Genomic DNA, 21,800 nt, shown 5'->3' on the forward strand with positions numbered 1-21,800 from the left:
TCGGACAATAATAGTCTAAAATGAATCATGAATTTCGATGGTCGGTAGTAAGTATGGTTGGTTACTAGAAACTTTCCGCAAGTTATATGTCAACATCTAAGCACAGATCGTGAAGGCATGAAATTCGTCAGCCAATCGAAATCGGCAACAGAATATTGAAAATCTGATACAACCCACATAATCTAATGAAATATTGTCTGATTTAGTTAGATATTAAATAACATACAATGTCACATGCACCAATTTCGAACAATAGATGAATACAGTGGAAAATAATTACAATAAAAGGTTATATTCGACTTTGAAATAATATTGATAGATGTTTGGCATGGTATGATGGATATAGCAAGTAACTTGATAATAATCTATTTTGGAAATGCAGTTGATGTTTTAGGGGTCATGCTACTAATGTCAGCGGAACAGGCTACATTTGTATGTACGTTGTCATTCATAACTAACATCTTTTACAAACACATGGTCATTGCGTAGCTGACATTTACACAAAGAGATTCTGAATAAGTTCTCTGAGTATCAATTTGGTCTATGAATACGAATCGACATACAGGTGCATAGATAATAGTTTCACTTAAACATGGCACAATACACTTAGTAAAACATAATGTGTAATCTCATTGAAGCGTGCTGAACAGGGTTCTTCTGTTAAATCTATTCCAGTTGGCGCCTAGTTTGTACAACGCCTTTACACAGTACCGCGCCTTGTTTTGTGAGGTGGAGTGTCGGCCAAACCACAAAGTCCACCACTGTGCCCATCCGCGTGTAATGCTTATGTCTGGTTCCATCAAACGGGTCACCTGATTCAACGTCTTTGGCCATATAAACAGGAGGGTTTTGGACGTTCATTAACCAACACAGAGTTACACATTTGTTGATGTATGGCTCACACGCATCGACTTGCTGTTTGGTCCATTTTGTATCACGGGTACCATTAATGAAAAGCTGCAATATTTCAAATATAGCATTCGGTAATATTTTTCTTTCAGAAAATTATCATAAACAACGAAGCAAAACTAAAGAATAAAATGCAAATTAAAGTCTTGTCGTATATTAAAATAGATGGATATTATCCTGTAACTCTCTTTGAATTAAAAATTCAGCACGATGGTGGTTGTAATTTCAGTTTTTAGACCCAAGACACCATTTGTAAGCCATAGAGGGACGATGCAGTTTCCTTCAGTATTTGGCCTATATTGTATCTATTTCAATATTTTTATCGCGAAGTGATATTAGCTTCTGTGTCATTTGGGCTGACCGTTTAAAATGATGAAACATTTAAACTATAAAATAAACTCTACACTCTACCTGGGCTACTGTGTCAGTTGCCTGTGGAGCACACCACTTTCGGAGCTCTCTGATTTGTTTGCTATCCACTGTTGACAGTTGCTGCGTCTTTTCCTCAACCTTCTGAACATATTTATTCAGAACAATAAACATATTGCAGAAGTCTCGCTAAATAACGACAGAATATGTAGATTCCCTTTCATAATTAGTTCGAGCTTTCAAAGAAATTTACACATTTCCAGTCAAAGTTGTGTATGACTTACGAATAATGAAATTTTCGCCTTTTCAGGTATCGTTTAACGGTAAAACAAGATTGACTGATTAGATATTGTAAAAGAAGTATAAACTACTTGTAAACTTACGGCATTAGATGTCTCCGATTGATGCAACATGAATAAAACCTTATGAATGTCTGTCATCTGCGTCCGTGCAGTTACATCACAGAACGAGAAACTTCCCTGTGAGAAAGGAACCTCAAATATTGTTTACTTTGTAGAAATTACATCAAACTTTGCGTAGTTAATCAGATAGTTTATTTGATATCAACAAAGCTTAGGATTAATATCGACTTTCAGACGACTGTTCATGATATATTGGTATTCCTCTAAATGTCTTCAGCAATGAATTGAGAAAAAATATTGAGCCGCTCACATTTCTGTAAAAAATGTGAAATTATGATATTGCATAATATCTTTTTTATCTCCTGACGCTAACATCAAAAATTTGCTGGAGACATCAAGCTATGAGCAAAAATTAACTAAATATACGTGATTCAATTACCATGACAACAGAGAGCAGTTGTTGTATCGCTTCCGTCTCTTCTAGAGAGAACTGGTTCATTAAGGTCTCGTAGGCGTTTGTCCATTCATCATCATACAGTCTAGAAAACATCTCTGCCAGTTTAGATGGCCTAAAGGGGTCACTAAGGTCAATGATAGATGGATTATCGTCGGTTAGTCTTGCACCAGCCATAACGCTCAACCTGTGATTAAGATTAAAAGAATACGAAATATGGGTCATGGACATGGATATCGAGTGAATGAGTTTGATTGGTTAGAATCCCAGCCAAACTGACACGAGGTTTAGGATACACCTGTTTACGGAAGATCAATAAATGATTTTTCTCGCATTTTTTACAAATGAAAGGTTAACGTTTACCGTTTACATCGCGCCATTATGAATGACCCATGAACTGTATGTCAAGTCCTTTTAATGTTATTGAATATCAATGATAGTTATTACTGTAAAATTATATTTTTTCTTAATATCGATATAATATTGATATAATTAAAAATAGTTTTCAATGCGATGTCTTTGAAAGAATAAGTAAATTATAAATAATCCACACCTCGTCAAAAGGTTGTACTTTTCCTTCATTGCCTCGTTCAGGTTTTTCTCAGCAATATCCAACCTTCTCTGGACATCATCGATCTTGTTTCTCAGATATACCTTTTCCTCGTCAGACGCAGAAAGTGTAGACTTAAATCGGTCATTCACTTCTAATTGTAGACGAGAAATTTCTGTTTTATCATGTTCTGCTTCTTCACGTAACCTAGTGGCATCATGGAGTCAGATTATTGATGACAGGTTAAGAATACAAAAATATCAGCATATAAGCATGAAAAAATAACATGTCAACATAATCAAAATCCAAGTTCAAATTCAATAAAACTAGGAAAAAACACGAAGACTCCCGACAACGTAGTAAAATAAGACCATGGCCCGTATTTCTGAAACCATTCTCATGCTCAAGCATAGATTTTGTGCTCAAGCAAACTTTTTTGTAATTCACCTAAATCATATGAAATAATACAAATGTCAAATTTAAACCTTGAATATATAACTTTCAGCTGAAGTCCTTTCCAATTTAAAAAAAAAAATTTTTTTGGCAAAATCAGTCTTATTCTTTTAATTTTTAACTTAAACAAAACATAAGGCTAAAGCACAAAACTCATGCTTGAGCATGAGAACGGTTTCATCCACGGTGTCTATCGACAACATCCACAATGTAATTCTTGATCAATCCCAAATGAATCCGATATATTGTAATCATTCGACTGTATGTACATTCGAATTGCCCTCCAAGTGCTCTCTGATACATGAGCTTTATTTGACAATCTAACTTTGACAGTCACCAAGTGATTACCTACATTAACTACGAAATGCTTTTTTGCATACGGATAATCTTGAAACTGCATAGATTCAATTGAGGATATAAGATAACGGATGCATTCAAATGAAGCTATAAATTTTCTTGGTGCAGTTCATTTTTCTGGGTAAAAGATAAGGTTTTATTTTCTCATTTTCATGAGTTACTCAAATCTATATATATAGGTCTAGCTCATAAAAGTTCATCCCCACTTGCATCAACATGAACACTTCGCCATTTCGTGGCTGTCGTTTTGATAACTACATTTAAGTAGGTAGGTTAAAGAATTTCAATATGAAAGAACTGCACATTCACTGTCATGATTCTAGCACTATATAACGTTTGTGATTGCGATGACATTGATAACTATATCATTGAAAGATTTGATCGGTATAGTTGTACCTTTTGACCTCCGATTGCTGGTCTTTGAGTTCCTGCTCTCGGACTGTGATCTGCATATTCAACTTCATCATCTGGTCTTTTGCATCGGACTGAGACGAAGAGGCATGTTTCTCTAGGTCATTGAGAGCACTGTAGCATAATTATTACATACCAGGTATGTATTATATATTTTCATATTGAATACAATATACTCCATTCCTTTGACAGCGTTATTTATCTAATAGTTAGTGGAAGCATAGTTTAAAATAAAATGGATTTAGTATGTGGAATTGGATTAAATGCACTTCACACCGAACCCGATAGACAAAACGTAAGATAAAATTTCATTAGTATGTTTGTATAAGTAGTAATCTAACTATATAATTCAATGTATACATTTGTCAACTTTTTACAGGAAATGGTACTGAGTATTTGTTAGATGAATAGTAATATTAATTAGGATTAGATGCTGATAGCACACACGTGAAAACCACGTCTACATCAGTGTAAAAGGAAGGTCCGAAAGTGATTTGGACTATAACTTTATTAAACAGGATACAACAAGTACATTAAAATTCAGAATTACAAGCAAAGCATCCATATTGAATCGCTGAACATTAAGCAAAAACTGGAAAATGTGCCGGTGTTTGTACAAATGTACCATTAAATGACAATATTTAGAGCGAAGCATCGAACTGTCGAAAATTAAATATAAACTGACCCAGTTTGTATTTGTAATTTTTTCATTGTTTCTTTCTTCACTCACATTTGTAATGCTGCCTTCATACTACGTATAACGTTGAATCGCTCATGAACGGTGATTAGTTGCTTTGTGGCATCGTGGAATTTACCGACTTTTGATTTATCTGGTGAATCCATTGTCTTTTCTTCATCGGATTCCAAAGATTCAATGCCATAGTCCGTGAACAGATACAATTTGTGTACCTCCGCCATAAGTTTATTGGAGTCTTTGTGTAATTCCTCTACACCCCTGGTTAACGGGTAAGTAAATAGTGCACACGATGATTAGTATCAATATATTTAGTTAAGTGTTAGTACCATTTATAAACAATGTTTAACATTTTTAAAGTGCATTCACAAACACAACAATTGTGCAGATGTAGTTAAATATAAAGAGCACACACACTATAAAGACATTTAATCTAACAGCACAAGTATCGCCAAATTAGGGCAAACGTCTTAAAATATACCCAAAAGAAAAAAAAAGACGGTTACTATAATGATTTGCCGACATATATAACAGAAAGCGTCTATGACAATATAACAAGACCTAGTCTAGTTAAGTTTGAAATATAACTGCATGAAGGCAGTGCGTAATATATCAGTATACTAACAAAAGTCACACCGTTATCATCTAGATTATTCACTACTAATACAGTGATCCTAGTGAAATATTCAATGTCATCACATTGTTAATGTTATCTACATACAATGCTGAACCCTCAGGGATGATGTATTAACGAGATATCAAGTAGATTGTGCTGCTGATAGATAAGTGGTGGGAAGCAATTAAAAGTGCAACAATTACGAAACATATATACAAACAAATACCTTAATCTTTCCGATTCCTGATCTTTCAATTTTCTCAGTGCAACGCGACATTCGGTAAGGTTGCATTTCACTTTTACGCCTGCATTGCCACTGTCCTTTATGGCGACTTGGAGATGACGACATAACTCCTCAGTTTCCAGTACAACATCAGCAAGTACTTTGTCATTATTCTGAAACTCTCTGAGCTGCCTAATATAAAGTATATAGCATTTCAGCAGAAGTTGTTTTAACAAAGACATAGAAAAACCAATATAAAGGATACACATTCCAGAATATATTCTTACGACGAGTAAATGACTTCCTAATTGACATTTTTGTAAAATATAATACGTATGAAACTTTTTGGTGTTGTGTTATCTTATATCATTTCAATTTTATACGACTGTGAGACTCAATTAAACACCTTCATCAAGAAAACTTACTCTCTCAGTTTATTATGTTCATTTAACGACAATCGCAGTCCTTTGTCAACTCGGATGACCTTACGAATGACATCCTGGTTAGACTCGGAAACCGAGTTGACGTCAGCTAACTCTGTTGTAGTAAAGTCGGGCAATTTCATCGTCTCAGTGGATACTACTGCATCATGTAGGTGGTCAATTTGCCTTTGTATGACCTTCATATCGTTTGCATGATCCTTCATTCCTTTGCCATTTTGTTCCATCAAGCTGTATGAAAACTAATCTTAGTTTTACTTTGTTCACAACAAGCACATCAAAGCATTGTTAATCTAAACAGCAAGCGAAGGGGAATAACTCAAAGAAATATTTAGGTATTTATAAAAATTGAAACCATAAACATCAAATAAGTTATCTTATATAACTTTTTCAATCGATATTTACTAAAAATATAGGAAATAGTATGTCAATATAAACACTAAATATTTTTATTTTCAATCCAAATAAATCCATACCTATCATACTTTTTTGTCCGTACAGCGAGCTCATTTACTCGCACCATAGCTAAATCATACAATTTTGACTCATCATCCAGTTCCGATTTCTCTGACAGTGATGATAACTCGACTCCACTTCTGCGATCCCGTTGTGACGACGGGATTGTGTTTGTGTCGTCGGAGAGGTTACTATCACTATATACTCTGTCGACAGAATCGATCAGCTTAACAAGTCTAGCTTTGTTCAGGTCCAGTTCCTGATGTGACTGCCGCAGTGATCTATGATGCACATAAAATATGATATTCATCTTTTAGTTTAGTTTGTTTTCAGAAATTAAACTCTTTGGTTTAGGATAAACGAAATTTAGCTTAGGTATTTTATTTTTACTAGGAAAATTTTAAGGTTGAATCTACTCGTGGAAGAAATACACATTTAAATATTTATACATTAATTAACTGTATGTTGTATTCAGTAAATGCAAATTGTAGCTAGCCTGTTTACCACATTTAAGTCCTTTCGTTAAGATATTATTATGCAGTGACTTGAAACACTGAAGTTGTATTTTTGTTTAATATGATGGGATTTATGAAATCTTGCTAGATGTATGAAAAACATACATAAACGTTACAGAACGCACAATTCAACACCTGAGGATATCAAACATATGAACTTAACACGCGTTCCCTTTAGAAATTGAATTTTTATTCAGAGAGTTTTTAGAAATACATCATTTACGAACAGAAAAAAATATCACCCCACAACGATTTTAGATAAATTATAAATGGTTCATATTTTCACGACGAATGGTATGTTCGGTATATATAAAAACATCTCCATTCTTAAATTTCAGAATGAAACTGCTCTCACTCATAGTTATATAATGTTGCGTTTATCCTGTTGACGTTCACAATTTTCCTCAGTGTCATCCTAAATCAGTACAGTACTTATAGTCATCATTTACAAGTAATTTTTCACTATTCAGGAAGGAAAACTCAATTTGTTTAAATTGCTTGCAATATCCATACACCATTGGCTGGATATGAACTAGTAATACACAAATACCTTTGGTAAGATTATGCAGTAGATAAATCATGCAGTGGTAAAGATATCACCATATTGATTATGTAAAGTGCTTCGAATGTTGTCATTGTTACTAATATTTACTTTCATATAACTTATTCTAACCTCCATTTCTAATAAACGTGCGGACCTTTTTATAAATCAAAGCACACTACATGTATCATTGATTTGTGTTTAATGTAGAATGTAATAAAGACACAGAAGCTCAAAACGCTTCGAGACAATACTTACCTCTCGGCACCTTCCAGCTTTTTGCGCCTGTTGAGATACAGTGTATGTAACTTCTTGAGTTTAAGTTTGGACGCTTGTGAGTTGGAGCTGGAATCTTGTGTTAACTTCCTACGTAGATTTTCATTTCCGCCTGTGAGATCTGATTCCCTTTCCATAGCTGACAAATCGGATACGGCATCATTGTAAAATGTCTCCAGCTCTCTCTCAATTTCTCCGAACTTCGATTCCCAACCATCTACTTCCTGAACGTGCCTACACACACAAAAATAATTCAACAGAATACCTTCGATGATTAAATTAAAAAAAAAAAAAACAAACAACAAAAAAAAAAAAAAAAAAAAACAAACAAAAAACAAAAAACAAAAAAAACACAATCAACAAAACGTTACACTAAATTAGGACGAAATCCTTTGATAGCGATGCACATGTATAGATGTATGTATTGATAACACTTGTTCATTACGGTTTGCTCCAAAATCAGCATTTGTTACAAATAATCGCAAATGATAATGATTCAAGTATAAGATCTGAAGTACCTTTGTAGAGCAGCTTTAGAATCCTTCAATCCTTGCATTTCGTTGCGAATGACAGCCATTTTGTGTAACATTTCGGCAATTTCGTAGCTTGTGTCCTCTTCAGATAATTTCAATCCTGTCCGGCCTTTCCTTGGAGTAAACCCATCATGATATGACGGATCAGCTAGCCTATGAAGCTTTTCGATTTCTACTTTCAGTCTATATAGCTCCTGCTTGGTTTCCTCGATTTGATCATTTTCTCGTGTCCTGTAATGTTAACGACAGGTGCGTACTTGCAATACAGTTTGTGATCATGGCGTTATACCATTGTATATACTATATATCAGGTATTACGTACAGGTTAAATGACTTGTTGCCTATTTCGTCTCTACATACGAACAAAGATCAGAGATAATGTACCAACTCTACAGATCAATATGAATATATATATAAGCTCTTTAATTAAGTATTTCAGTCGTTTACAAATGACAATTTATCAATGATAACATAAGAACAATTTTATGCATACTTACACTTCGAGGTTTCTTTTGATGTTTTTCTCTAGTGCTTGAAGTTTCTCCTCTATATCTTTCTTTTCAGTCATATGCCTGAATATATATACCCACATTATAAACGATGTGACATTAAAATCAACACACACACATATATACATACAATTAGACTACATATTGTGTTGACCTTCATAACCGTTCATATAACTGAATTTGGTTGTAATTTGTATCAGTATGTATGAAGAGCGTTGAAAACCCCTAAATCCTACTTGATTTACTTGCTGTCTCAATTGTGACAGAACCCGATGGATGAAGATCTATATTTACCTTTCCTCTAGTAGTTCTACGTGTTTCCCCTTTGCCTTGTTCGCTATCATGTGAGTTCCCCGAATTCTAAAACAGCAGTGTACACAATATATTTCAATTACATTTAATACAAAAGTAGTAAAATAATTCAATGGTTTTATATTTACTCCAGTTAGCTTCTATTCTTCTATTCTTTCGGATATTTAGTTAACATTTATTTTCTTTGGATATTTAACGAAGGGAACTATAACACTAAAATGAAATAATGCATACCGTTGAAGCTGTCCGTTTTGTTCTTTCAGCTGTGATTTCAATTTTTGGAGCTCTGACTGCAACCTTGATGATTCAAACCATATAAGGTGAATTAATTACTGAAGTTTTGAATATCTACTTAATGCCTTAAATCTTCGTGTCTTGAAAACTATGTGTATATACAAAACACAAACTAATGGGCATCAAACACGTCCAGTTTCACATCGAAGAAAATGGTATATTTCTCAGAGAAGTCACTATGACGACTGAAAAACCTCGTTATGTTTAGGATTCTACGAGCTGACTGATTAAAACAAGAGTGCTGACGCATCAGTAAAGAAGTTAATTCAACTTGACAGCAACCATCAACTGAGGAAAATATACTCATAACGGAAACTCTTACAAGCAAACAAACATCTTAATGTTCGAAAGGGGTATTTTGTTTATTCATATATCGACGGCAATCGATATGTTAATGCAAACGTTAACATAGATATTAAAAAAAAAAAACGAAAAAAACTTACAGTATATCAGGATACCAAATAAACAAATAGGAGGACTAACAATAACTCTGTATCAACAAAGTACTGTTTACTTCTGTGTCTCATATAGGATCGTTTAATATACAGTTTTACTCAATTAGTTGATTACATTGTATGTAGTTCGTTGTGCTATGTTTAACATTTATTTGAATTTTCATATATAAATTAAAGTCCTTACGTTTGGATTTCCTCGTGTTCCTGCGTCCGTTTCCGTTGCAGTTCTTGTTCAAAGAGTTTAAGTTTGTTTATGAGTTCCTGTAAATCGTCCACGTCACGTTTAGAGCTACCTTTTTGTGCTTTCCCTGCGACTGCTAATCCCTGACCAGTTGATACCGGCTTCTGTTGCGATTTTACCGGTTGTTGACCTTTGACCGGCGGTGAATCCGTCACGCCCGGTTTATCAATTGCAAGATGATTGAACAGTTTGGATATGGTCTTGTTTAGTGATAAGATATCTTGATGGTTCACCAATTTCCCATCCTTGTCCTTTCTGAAAGACGTGTTTTAAAAACATTTAAGATGACGCTGTAAATAGATATGTCTGTGATGTTAAAGGTTTCTGTAAAATTTGGTTTTAAAATTAATCTTGTTTAGTAAAATTCGATGAACAGAAATGATGTCTAACGAATTGCAGGTTGGACAACTCGAACTTAAGAGGAGGTTTAACTTGTTTAGGTAATTTGAAAACTGCTGTTACATTAAGTATATCATAGTTGATCTGATAAAAGTATGTCCTGAAATGTCAGGTCACAGATACATTGGAAAATCATCCCAAATACCCATCTGTTTTGAATTGTTTCGGTCAAATCAGGCTAAAGGTATATATTGCTACGAACAAGGGGATTAGGAATGAGTGACCTCTCGACTTACGATTCCAATGCTGGTGTCTTTGTTTGTATAGTTCTAGGCGAAAGACTGGTAGCCTCCTCTTTTATAACCGGTCTCTGTATGCTGGGCATAGTTTGACGCTTTCCGCGGTCTCTCTGTTGTGATAATGTCACAGTTGTCGCCCGTGGAGCAGGTTTTTTACTCGGCTTTGGTGACGTTGCTGGTACCGAGTCCCGCGATTTGACAGGGACTTTAGTAGGTGACGTCAAAATGGTTGGTGGTTTATCCGTGACATACTCCTGTCGTTCTACGACCTGCAATATATTTCTGACAGATAAATTTCCTAAAAAACATTGCCTTTTGTATTTTTCGTCATTATGTTAACTTCAATTCAATTCCCATGGCAAGTAATATGCATGTTGATATTGATGACATAATTTGAATATACAATGTAAAGTTAAATGTAGCAAACAGCAGATGAACGTATTTGATCGTTTAATTCAATAAATGACGCAGTATATCACTTAACACAGTTGTTCCACGTTGCATTATTTGATTTAGCATTTATACCTTAATTAATAAAACCGGCGTCTGTTCGATAAACAAATTGCATATCTCTGTAAACAAAAATTGAAAAGGATGACCTCAATGCCTTGCACAGAATGCAGTCATATATCGTGTATGGTTGTCAAACAAGCCATACATCAAAATGACAACTATCAGCGGGACACACAAACGCATTTAATTCAAGGTCAGACTTCAATTTATTTATTGGACAAAGTCAAATTCTAATGATTTAAATGGAGTTAGTAAATCTATTGAGTATTTACCAACAATGCTAGGGTACAAGGTCTAGCCGAGAAAAATTGCATTCGCCTGGTCGTTTTCGTTATCTGTGCTCTAATGTGTTTATATGAGACAAAAACGAAGATCATAGATTTTTTCACTATTGTCGTGTTTAATGTTCCTTATAGACTTATAAATGTACTGGTCACGGTTCATTTGGTGTACTTTAATAATAAATCGGCTGAATGAGTGGAATGTCTCACCCATGATATGAAGATTAATAAATACACATCTACTTATATAGTTACAGTAATGTTTGAGGTGCTGAATGATATATTATTTGTTATGCTCAGCTGTGTCTATGGAGTAAAATGCAAAATATAAAGCAGTAACTTACTTCTGATCTATAAGAGACATTCACTCTAGACTTGATGCCATTTAATGATTTATGTTTGGTACTCGACTCATTCAACTTTCCTTTTTCTATGACAATAACACACCACTTCTTAATTTGATCTCATTCAATATACCATTTTATCTCATGTTTTCATGCTTTTCGGTGAATATATCCAAGTCATGATTTTATTATGTTGCTTATTGTAACGTTACTTTAAGATCAAATGACGTCACACATTCACATACTGCAATTTGACGTAACAATAAACAACATTTATATAGAGCGAACATGATTTGAAGGCTCACGTAGAAATGTTGTTTTAATCCAGATCTTGATGAAATGGATCTTCAATTCGATGCCATTTGCTATATGATTTATAAAATTCGTTACGAATTTCATCTCCTTTCAGCTCGCAAAATGGGAAAGAAAATTCATAGATTCGTTTATCAAATGGAAATTCATCTAAAATCCTACATATAGTGGTAAAACAAAAATGGGCTATACAACAATTACTTGTCCTCAAATGTTGATTAATTATGCATACAACTTGAACCGTTTTGATAAATAAAATATGAAGTAAGAGTGACATAAAACAAGGTCTATACTTTGAATATCTAGACAGACGAATGTGAATAAATCACCTTGACAGTAAACAAATTCCAATTCCTGTCAGAGCATTGATAACAGTTAATATAAAAATATGCATGGTTTCTAGTGACAGCATGGCACACTACATTTGTTCCACTAAAGATATTTCAAATACGAAACAATAAGTTTGATTTATTAAACATGTATTGAAGTCATCGATCAGATGAAGCAATAAAATGGTAGCACTGCAGATTCGAAATGAATGTGGGACCTCAGCAATTACAGGGAAATCGATCGCTTGTGCTTTCATGAAATTTGAAATACGATATATAATACATGTCCATGAAATTCAATACGATACTACAATATAAAGTGTACCACGGCATCAACACAGAGACAAAGACTGGCGTGAAATTTAAATACAAAGTTTAATAGATACAAATGGGTGGTTTTAACAAAAGTGAATACGACGGAAACCGCAATATATTAAAACAAATGACAAACAGATGGATAAATAAAAAATTGGAAGACGTCGTCATGAACATAAACAACACAAGAAAGATAATGCGGACATGTTAGGTACATGGACACACTTTTCCTGCATTTGAAAAGTATCAACGGAATACGCCAAAGCGAATGTTAGCATTTTCATGAAGAAGTTATCGGACTAGTGCAAGCAGTTTCAATATTTCTTTAGATGATGTTTGATTTTCGTCTGGTTTCTAGGTTTCAAAATTTCTAAAAGTACAAAACAGTTGTACAATTCAGTTTACTTTATAATTTCACATTACTGTATTTAATTCTAGATTTTTATCAAACAAGTTTTAAAAAAGTTTAGTTTATTAAAAGATTGCGTTATGCTATTCATTTATCCATATGGTTGTAGCAGAAACAGAATGTAGACAACAAAGGGTAAAATATTCATATTGTTAGGTCGGTATGTGTTATAAGACTATAAGTAATGATTTATAAAAGGTATGAAGAAATGCTTATTACCCTGCGATATTTATCTTCGAGAGTGAGATAAGATAGGAATTTATGTCTGGGTTTGTCTCGAAAAGTTTTTATCAGGCAATTTTTCAAAAAAATAAAAAAAAAAAATAAATAAATTAGCATGATACAAAGCTACAGAAACAGTATACAAATAAACAATATTTACAAATACTCGAATCACCACAGAGTGAGATTATACATAAAATAAGCAATTTTCTCAAAACCAAACAATATATAGTTGAAACTCGAACGCGCCTAACTATTTAGGACCTGGGAATGATTTTCGGTGAGCCTACTGGGTCGTTTAGTTTATTGGATGATATTCAGCGAGCACCGTGTTATCATATAGGGTTTGTGACTATAGAATCAAGTATCAAAGGTGTATAAGAATAACAACGTCTAACGTTTTATGAAAAATTAGAAAATATATTTTATATACATAAAAAATATAAATGAGTACGTAATGCGGGTTCTCGGTGTATACAAACTTCAAAGTTGCATTTTGCTTTATTGTTGGCGATAACGTCTGATGTAACATTGGACAAGTGAAGTAAATGTATATAATTAAATATATATATATATATATGAACAAAAAACAGAAACAAAAGCTACAAGGAAAGTAGAGACAACACGTGTTTGAAAAATAAATCGATGTGTAGCTTATTTCCTTAACTGCTTCGTGTTGATATCGTGCCGATTGTTAAAGTGCTAAGGTGTTCGATAAAAACACATCTTTAAATTTATACTTCTTCGTAAAATAGATATCTAATGGGATGAACCAAAAAATCCACAATAGGAGCACCATTTTATTAATCTGAGATTCCTAAATAACAATAGGTGCATGAATAAGTTTCCACTAATAAAACTCATTTGTGTGTAAAGAAAAGGACAGGGAATAGATGGAGTGGAATAAAACATAGTGACTTACCTCTGTTATTTCTAACTTTATAGACTCAAATCCTCCTTTGACATTTTTGTAGGCGCCTTCACTTTTCAGTGAACCTTCAAGACGACGAATCGCCGGTTTTATGTCTGCAGGTTGTCTGTTTCGAATCTAAAATAGAGCAACATATTGTTGAAATAGCTGACGATAATTGACCAATATGCTTTCGATTCGTTGATAAATTATGTTTTCTGCATCTTTAAAAACATGAAAAGTGTTTCCCAGTTGAACGTTGGTTTGTGTATATAACGGAAAACATTAACATGTATATAACGTGGTACTCTCTTATATGTTCTAATCAAAATGTCATTTTTATATGCCTGAGACGAAACCTACGTTGTGTGTAAAATATATCGACATCAATGATTATGAAGCTGGAGACTACTTTTAATACAATAGATAAAAAGTAAAGAAGACAAGTTGGAAAGGCCTCCTTTCTTGCAAAATAAAACAATAATACAATAGAAGATAATATTCATCTTTAAAGGATGTTGTATGATATAAATTCGATGACGTGAACATCCTTTTAAACACCCCACCTTAAAAACAAGAAAATACCAAGATGTTCACCTTATCATAATCAAAACTCAAATTCAATAAAAACAACAAGAAAATACCAAAATGACAACATAATCATAATACAAACTCAAATGCAATAAAACTAGAGCAAAATATTAACAAAAGAAAGATTGATACGGAGAAGAAAATAAGACCAGGCGTTTTCTGCTTCATCAACGACACACGCCATGTAAACCGTGGTCAATACAAGTAAGTAATGTCACGTTCTCAAATGAGAACAAGGTAAAAAACAACGGAACCAACAAGCAAACTAACGAGCATCAAACACACCTAGCTTCATATCACACAAAGAAAAGAATATTTTTCACTATGACAACCGTACAACTTTCCCATAATTTTCATCAACCTGCATCTTTATGATCTCGATCTGTTAGAAAAACTGTATTGCAAGTATATGCCGTAGTGAGACACAGGAAGATAATGGGGTTTGTTTGAAGATTGCACAAAAGTCAGATAAGTGAATAGTACCTTTTTTCATATAAATAGATAATAAGACACAATAGAGTTTGATAATTAAACTACACCACACAACTTATTCATCCTTGTAGGGCTCGCCATTCCGCTAATGGTGTAAATGGGTAAAATCTAAGTGGTAACTGGAGAAAATCGAAAGTGGTAAAAATTAATCACCCTGAACCAGCGGTACTGGTGCACCAGCATCGAAATTCATTAAATAAAATAAATCGCATTATTGCATTATTTCAAAACAACGTCAAATACATGTAGTCAATCCTGAAAATAAATGGACTGTGTCTATATCTAGTTACAGAATAACAAGAAACAATCTAGCCAAACCGAGAGACAGAGATTGAACATACCATAAAGAACTGTTCTAGTAAGGTATTCGCTTCTACCTGTCTTAAAAAAGATTGGCATGGAAATAATTACATAGAACACCCTTTACTCTGATATTATAACATTAGAGTTTACAAAATGCAAAAAAGGTGAATCATTATGTAAATATTCCGTATCAGCATCTGGAATATGATTTCAATAGGGAAATTAGATAAAGTAATTTACAAATTACAAATATGCGTTTCGTATACCAGTTGCTTTCATGATACTCCTATATATGATTGTTTATTGTTAGCATTATATCTAATGACAACATTTGAAAACACACCGTTCGAAGTGTTTCTAATATGTCAACAGAGAATGTGCTATCAAATGCAAACAAACAAAATCAAACCTTTATTTACGTTTGGTACAACCATAGTATGTAAAAATTAAAGGCACATCAATCATTTACTGGGGTGGGTGGTGGGTAGGTAATTGGCGATTTCTGTTGGTAAACAATACGCGTGGGAGTTACTTTCGGGATCAAATTTCATTCTATCACGTCTATAAAATTTAAGCACCTTACAAAATATTTCCCGCTTGGTAAATTATCGCGATCTAACGACCTTCGCATAATTAGCGTAAATTTCCCCTCGCGTAAATTTCCAAGTTTAAAGGCAATGTTTCCATCGCAAAAAGTGATAAAATAAAACAACCGCTAATATATATATGTACAACAGCAGTTAGGCACTTGATACCTTTTCATCAAAATAAAAAGAACACGATTTATCGATATCATAAACCGTCACACTATTTTGATTTCCTCATGTTTTGGTGTAAAAGAAAAAATAAGTTTTTTTTACTTGTTACCATAGATATCCTTTTTTTCAGTTATATGTTTCTTTTTATTAATCATCAATATAAATATCAATGAATACTTTCAGATAAATGAAAGTGTCAGATCTTTTAGTTAAATAGCACATACGGGAAATGTTCACAGCAATATTTGCTTCCAACTTATCAGTTACTTGTAGGAAAAAGGATGAATTATAAGCTACATTGTTGCTTTAAAAATCAAGTTTAGCATATGTATGCTTTTTAAATTATCTAATATGTTACAGCTGCTTGGTATTTGACTTGGTTATTCTCTATTCATCTATACACTTACAGATCTTTCATAAAACGTACAAACCCGCCAAGGTTGCGGATATATGGCTGTTATGTAAATTAGTATACAAATTAAGAATTTATTGCAAAATTGATGCAATTTCAAAACATACAAGGGCGCATCTGAGCGCAGTGTCACTATTTATCGTATGAAGAACCTGAGGCTTTGAAGTGATGTTATCACTTCTATGATCTACGCATGCATGTTGTGTAAAGAACGTATTCTTTGCCACATAATATATTTTTAAACATACTTTTTCTTTAAATATCAAGCATAAGATTCGTCATCAGTTGCATTTGATAATATACATTGAAGCAGTATACGTCGATCCTGGCGACATCGACATTGCCCCTTATATTAACATCAATATTTCCTTGGGCACCGATTCCTATCTCGACACGTGAGGCACACATTCAATCTCTTTGAAAGTGCTTATATCCTAAGGCGTAGATCAATCTTAACAAGCCAAAGAGAAGAGTGAAGTGCCATTCTAGGATGAGAAATACTCATGTACTTACATCTCTGATAAATTATTCTGTGTCTAGGTTGTCTGACCCTATTGTATATATAAAACTAACAAAGAAAAGATACTGCTATGAAATGTATAACTTAAGACAATATACAGAAGGCATTTGATATTTTTTCCGGACTCGCTTTTCACCTTTTCACTTTGTATGTTTTTAACATTACTGATTACTGCTATACACTATATGCAGATATGAATGGAACTAGTGTTAATAAAACAACTGTATATAACATAGATATATTGCTTAAAGTAGTAGTCCTTTTATAATTATATGTTAAGATAGTGTCATTTTATAACTGCTCGATGATCCAAATATTGTTATTGTTATCCTAAGTTGACAAAAAGCAGGATGAGATAATTGTCTGACCGATTCTGCAATCAGACGAGGTGAGAGGCGTTCCATCCTCTCTTGTGTCATCAACATGCAAAATTTAATCAGTACAAATCCGTAAAAGACAACAATGATGTTATCGGTTATGAGATACGGGAACGTTTTGTGTAACCAACAATGAGAGGATCAAGTGAATAGACAGATTTCTCTATTGGCATGAAACTTATGTACGTTCTTGAAGAAGCTAATGTAAAGTCATATGAAAATTAAAATATAAGCGGTATATTTACCTTTGTCACTTGCGTCTGGAAATTCTTGAAAGACTCGGCAACTATTTTGGAGTTGAGAACTTTCTTCTCTGTCAGTAACTTTTCCAGTCTTTCCTGGATCTCAAATAATCGTTGTGAATTGATGGTCATCTGAAATTGACAAACACGACATGTGAGTATATCAGGATTTTTTCTGTCGGTCCTAACAATGTAAGAATCCTTTCGAAGATGACGGGAGGTCGATGTAAATATTTCCGTTGAGGTTTGTTTTTGGAAAGTTGCTTTAGATATACTTCCAGTTGAATTTTGTCTTTTGATTTCCTGTCGCTTTGAACTGGTATCATTGAATGTCATTTCATTAGCAGACTTGGATACCACCAGCTGTTTCTTTTTATAACACGAAGAGGCTGATGTATCCATTGATGTTTGCCTCTTTATAACTTTAGAACAATTAAGTTCGATAGAACTCTGTCTTATATTCATTGTCATACTCATACTCGATAATAGCCCGATGGACAGAGTTGAATTGTCTTTGCGGGCCTTTACAGAAAGACCAGTGCTCACAGTTTCCCTATAGATATCAGCTTGCTGTAACATATGCATGTGACCGATGTTACCTTGTTCATAAACAACAATGCTTGCATTATTTATAAGTGTGCGCTGAGCTTTTGATGTGATTGAGAGGAAAGCCTATTACCCCAGGGTTTTAAATTATAAACAGGTTATCGATTCAGATTGATGATGTAGGTTTTGATAACTTAATCAGGTATATATTTCGTTGTGACTTATATGGTTCGGTCCGTCTGCTGTCTCGTAATGACCAGTCAGTTTTCTCTATCAATGTTTCAAAGCAGTTATATAGCCGAATGAAGGCCAAGGCGATGGAAAATATGTCTATATATCTTATTTAGTAAGATACTCAACAAAAACATGATACATATTATAACAACAAAAAAGATGAAGCTAGATATTCCGATAGCATAATTGGTATTTCACGTTGTCAAGCTTACCATGCATTTTGACTCCATGTTATGAGCATGTACATTACGTGACTAATACTACATAGGTACGTATATACATAGAGGTCTCTTAGTGATGCTGAATGTAGTAAAGAACAACAAAAGCAGTCAACTATTTATAATGCTGGATTTTGTTCTTTTATGTTTTATTGCTATCAATTTCTTTTATCATTGCGGAAATGTTTTATACTTTTCTATCAATTTAAATATTTGAAGTTATCCTTATCCTGATATCGTTATCCTTTTATGGTCGCCATAGTGATCTCATAGAGAAATATTCTTTTTCTTTGTACAACAGGAAGCTGGATGTATTTGATGCTCAATAATTTGTCTGTTGGCATACCTTGTTCTCATTTAATAACGTGACATTAATTATTTGGATTGACCAAGGTTTACATGGTGGATGAAGCAAAAGACGCTTATTTTTCCGGAACTCCTGGACTTATTCTCCTTACACTTTTTCAGGAGTCGACGTGTAAATATTTCTTTTTCATATTTTGCCCCAGTTTTATGCAATTTGATTTTGAATTATGATTATGTTGCAATGTTGGTATTTTCTTGATGATTGTCTAAATGTAATTATATATTAATGGAAAAGTAATGGAAAAAAAAAAAAAAAAAACAATCATGTTGAAGTATATTGTATATTGCAAGTTTTACATTTCTACACTGCCACATCATTCGTAGCAAAGATAACACAAACCACCAATTTATTTTCTAATTGGTTTGTCGTAAGCTAACATATTAGACTAGATATACATTAGAATATTGGTTTCTGGCGTCTTTGATACAGGCGTTGTACCCTTGACCTGTGTAAGTGTGTATATTGACATCCGGTGTCAGAGAGTTAGGTAGGACCATGCGGATGAACAAGCGGTCAGATATAACTTATCAATAATTAATTACAAATCGATAATGATCAGTCGTGGAACTCGTGTCTAAATGGACAAACACCAGATATCGAAGTGATATTATTCATAATGCATTGACATTTAACGCAACCAGAGATCTATGTTCACCAGAAGAAAATTTTCTTGTATATCTTACATAATTTTGTTCCAAAAACCTCTTCTGAAACATTTACTAAAAAATGTCTTTGTGCGAAAAAAAAAAAAGATATCCACAGGCAACAGCATAACATGCAATTATACACTCCACAGCAACAGCGTGTAGGCAGTTTATCTGTTATTCACAATAGGTTAAATTAATGGGATTAAAGTTTAAATAAGTAATTATTCTAACGCTTTTCCTTATTTATTTCGTATTTGTGTACTGTTCAGTGTACGTTTTTATAATGTGCTTGGCATGTTTCAATATCTTCCATTCTTTTCGCTGTACCATAAATAACGCCAGTTAATTCAATATTGTGGAAACACCATGGGTCTGTGTAAGGAAACTAAAGCGTCATGTTATCACTGGTGATTCGATTATACAGCTGCTAGAAATTGATATGGGTTTCATATTCATTCGTTTGACTTCGCCCACAGCAGGTTAATAATCACATACTGTATCCAATATTTTCATGCCCGGAGTTCAGAACTAAATAACCTCCGATTTTTGCTCATAAACCAAAGGTGAAGATAAGAATTATTTATGATGAATTAAATTAATGTTTTCTTACATTTGTTTCGTTTCAGCATTTAATATAACCTTTTACAGGTGAGTGTTAATAAACAAAATGTGTTCAGTGAGATGTAAGCTGTAATACAAACATGTATTGAAATTACCTTATTAGCTGACGGTATAACCAATCAAGTACAATTTGACGTCACAGACAGACAGAAAAAGACAGAAAATATCATCTATGGAAATCAAAGCTAAACAAGAAATCACCAGCGGGTCCGATAATTCTATTTAGATTAATTTTAAGTGCAGTGTCAATATTATAGTGAAAGAAAATCAATGAAAGCCGCATTGTCTGTGTGATAATTGGCTCCATGATGTTGTAAGGTGATTTATGTGGCAGATATTGGTGTCCGATATTCAATGGTACAAGTCTGCTCAGCCTTTCGCTGGTTCCAGCGCTTATTGAACAAGGCTGGCGATGGATATATTTACAATGGAAAGATGTACCTATTTGCTTTGGCTTAAGTGATACAAACCTATGACGCACTGTCTGAGGAAATTCGTGTAGTGTAATCGGTATTTTCATGACAGTAAAATGTAAATTACGTCACGTCTTGAATATTTTTACAAGTTCGCGATAGGATAAGATAGCGTAGGCAGACACATTTCTTTTGATTTTTCATTAATCTATGAGATATTTCCTCAAAAGAGGTTATGACTTTTAAATGTGCTGATCTCGGGTTAACGTTTTATTGTTGACAATCGGAAATAGTATCTACAATATCGACATTTTCACTGCAGCTTATTTTCTAACAACAATATCAGATTAATAAAACAACATTATGAAAACTGTTAGAAACAATCAAAAGATTCATCATCCAAAATGGTTAAAGTTACCTTTCATATCCACAACATAGCAACAACGAGACATCTTTTAGTATCTTTCTGACGTGGTTTGAAGGAATACAGGTTTATCGTAAACAATGTGCACATAAAAAATGCCTAAAGAGAGGACAATTAAGTTTGAACCTACCTTTTTAAAAAGTGTTACCCCGGTAAATGGTCTACTGAATATCCTCGTTCAGAACGTCTGTGTCGGAATCCATTGATAAGTCCAACGGCCTAAGTATGCTTGAATACTCCAACGGTATTGTGTAGACATTCAAAGTATCGAGATCCACTATCCTTCACTACAAATACATATTTATGTATTAGAATATTTTCATTTTTACTTGATAATTTTTTTTTTTTAGAAAAGATTGCCTGTGAAAACTTAACAGTGTATTTTATGGAAA

At 33.5% G+C, this 21,800-nt stretch overlaps 1 protein-coding gene across 1 annotated transcript; it reads right to left on the reverse strand.

Moving 5' to 3' along the window:
* Nucleotides 1-575: 575 nt before the first annotated feature.
* LOC132560277 (uncharacterized) lies at nt 576-18,415 on the reverse strand. Its single transcript, XM_060224939.1, has 19 exons — nt 17,942-18,415; nt 14,256-14,381; nt 10,606-10,877; nt 9,914-10,225; nt 9,215-9,277; nt 8,963-9,028; nt 8,657-8,731; nt 8,145-8,390; nt 7,609-7,860; nt 6,315-6,575; nt 5,824-6,069; nt 5,402-5,590; nt 4,596-4,820; nt 3,851-3,979; nt 2,648-2,851; nt 2,080-2,281; nt 1,662-1,757; nt 1,321-1,422; nt 576-957 (listed from the first exon to the last, which is right to left on the reverse strand). The coding sequence occupies exons 1-19, from the start codon at nt 18,413-18,415 to the stop codon at nt 667-669; spliced, it is 3,831 nt and encodes a 1,276-aa protein (XP_060080922.1). The 3' UTR covers nt 576-666.
* Nucleotides 18,416-21,800: the final 3,385 nt, after the last annotated feature.

The sequence above is a fragment of the Ylistrum balloti genome, unplaced genomic scaffold, assembly GCF_031769215.1.
Source record: "Ylistrum balloti isolate Yb309-2 unplaced genomic scaffold, AGI_CSIRO_Ybal_v1 Utg371040, whole genome shotgun sequence".
Classification (NCBI taxonomy): domain Eukaryota; kingdom Metazoa; phylum Mollusca; class Bivalvia; order Pectinida; family Pectinidae; genus Ylistrum; species Ylistrum balloti.

What these genes read in the sequence shown, in the direction of transcription:
- LOC132560277 (XM_060224939.1), bottom strand. Translation starts at nt 18,415, where the DNA reads ATGAGTATGACAATGAATATAAGACAGAGTTCTATCGAACTTAATTGT. An exon ending in ATCAAAAGAAACCTCGAAGT is followed by an intron (nt 8,391 to 8,656) that starts GTAAGTATGCAT and finishes TTAACATTACAG; the next exon opens with GACACGAGAAAATGATCAAA. An exon ending in CAGCAATCGGAGGTCAAAAG is followed by an intron (nt 2,852 to 3,850) that starts GTACAACTATAC and finishes TGATGCCACTAG; the next exon opens with GTTACGTGAAGAAGCAGAAC.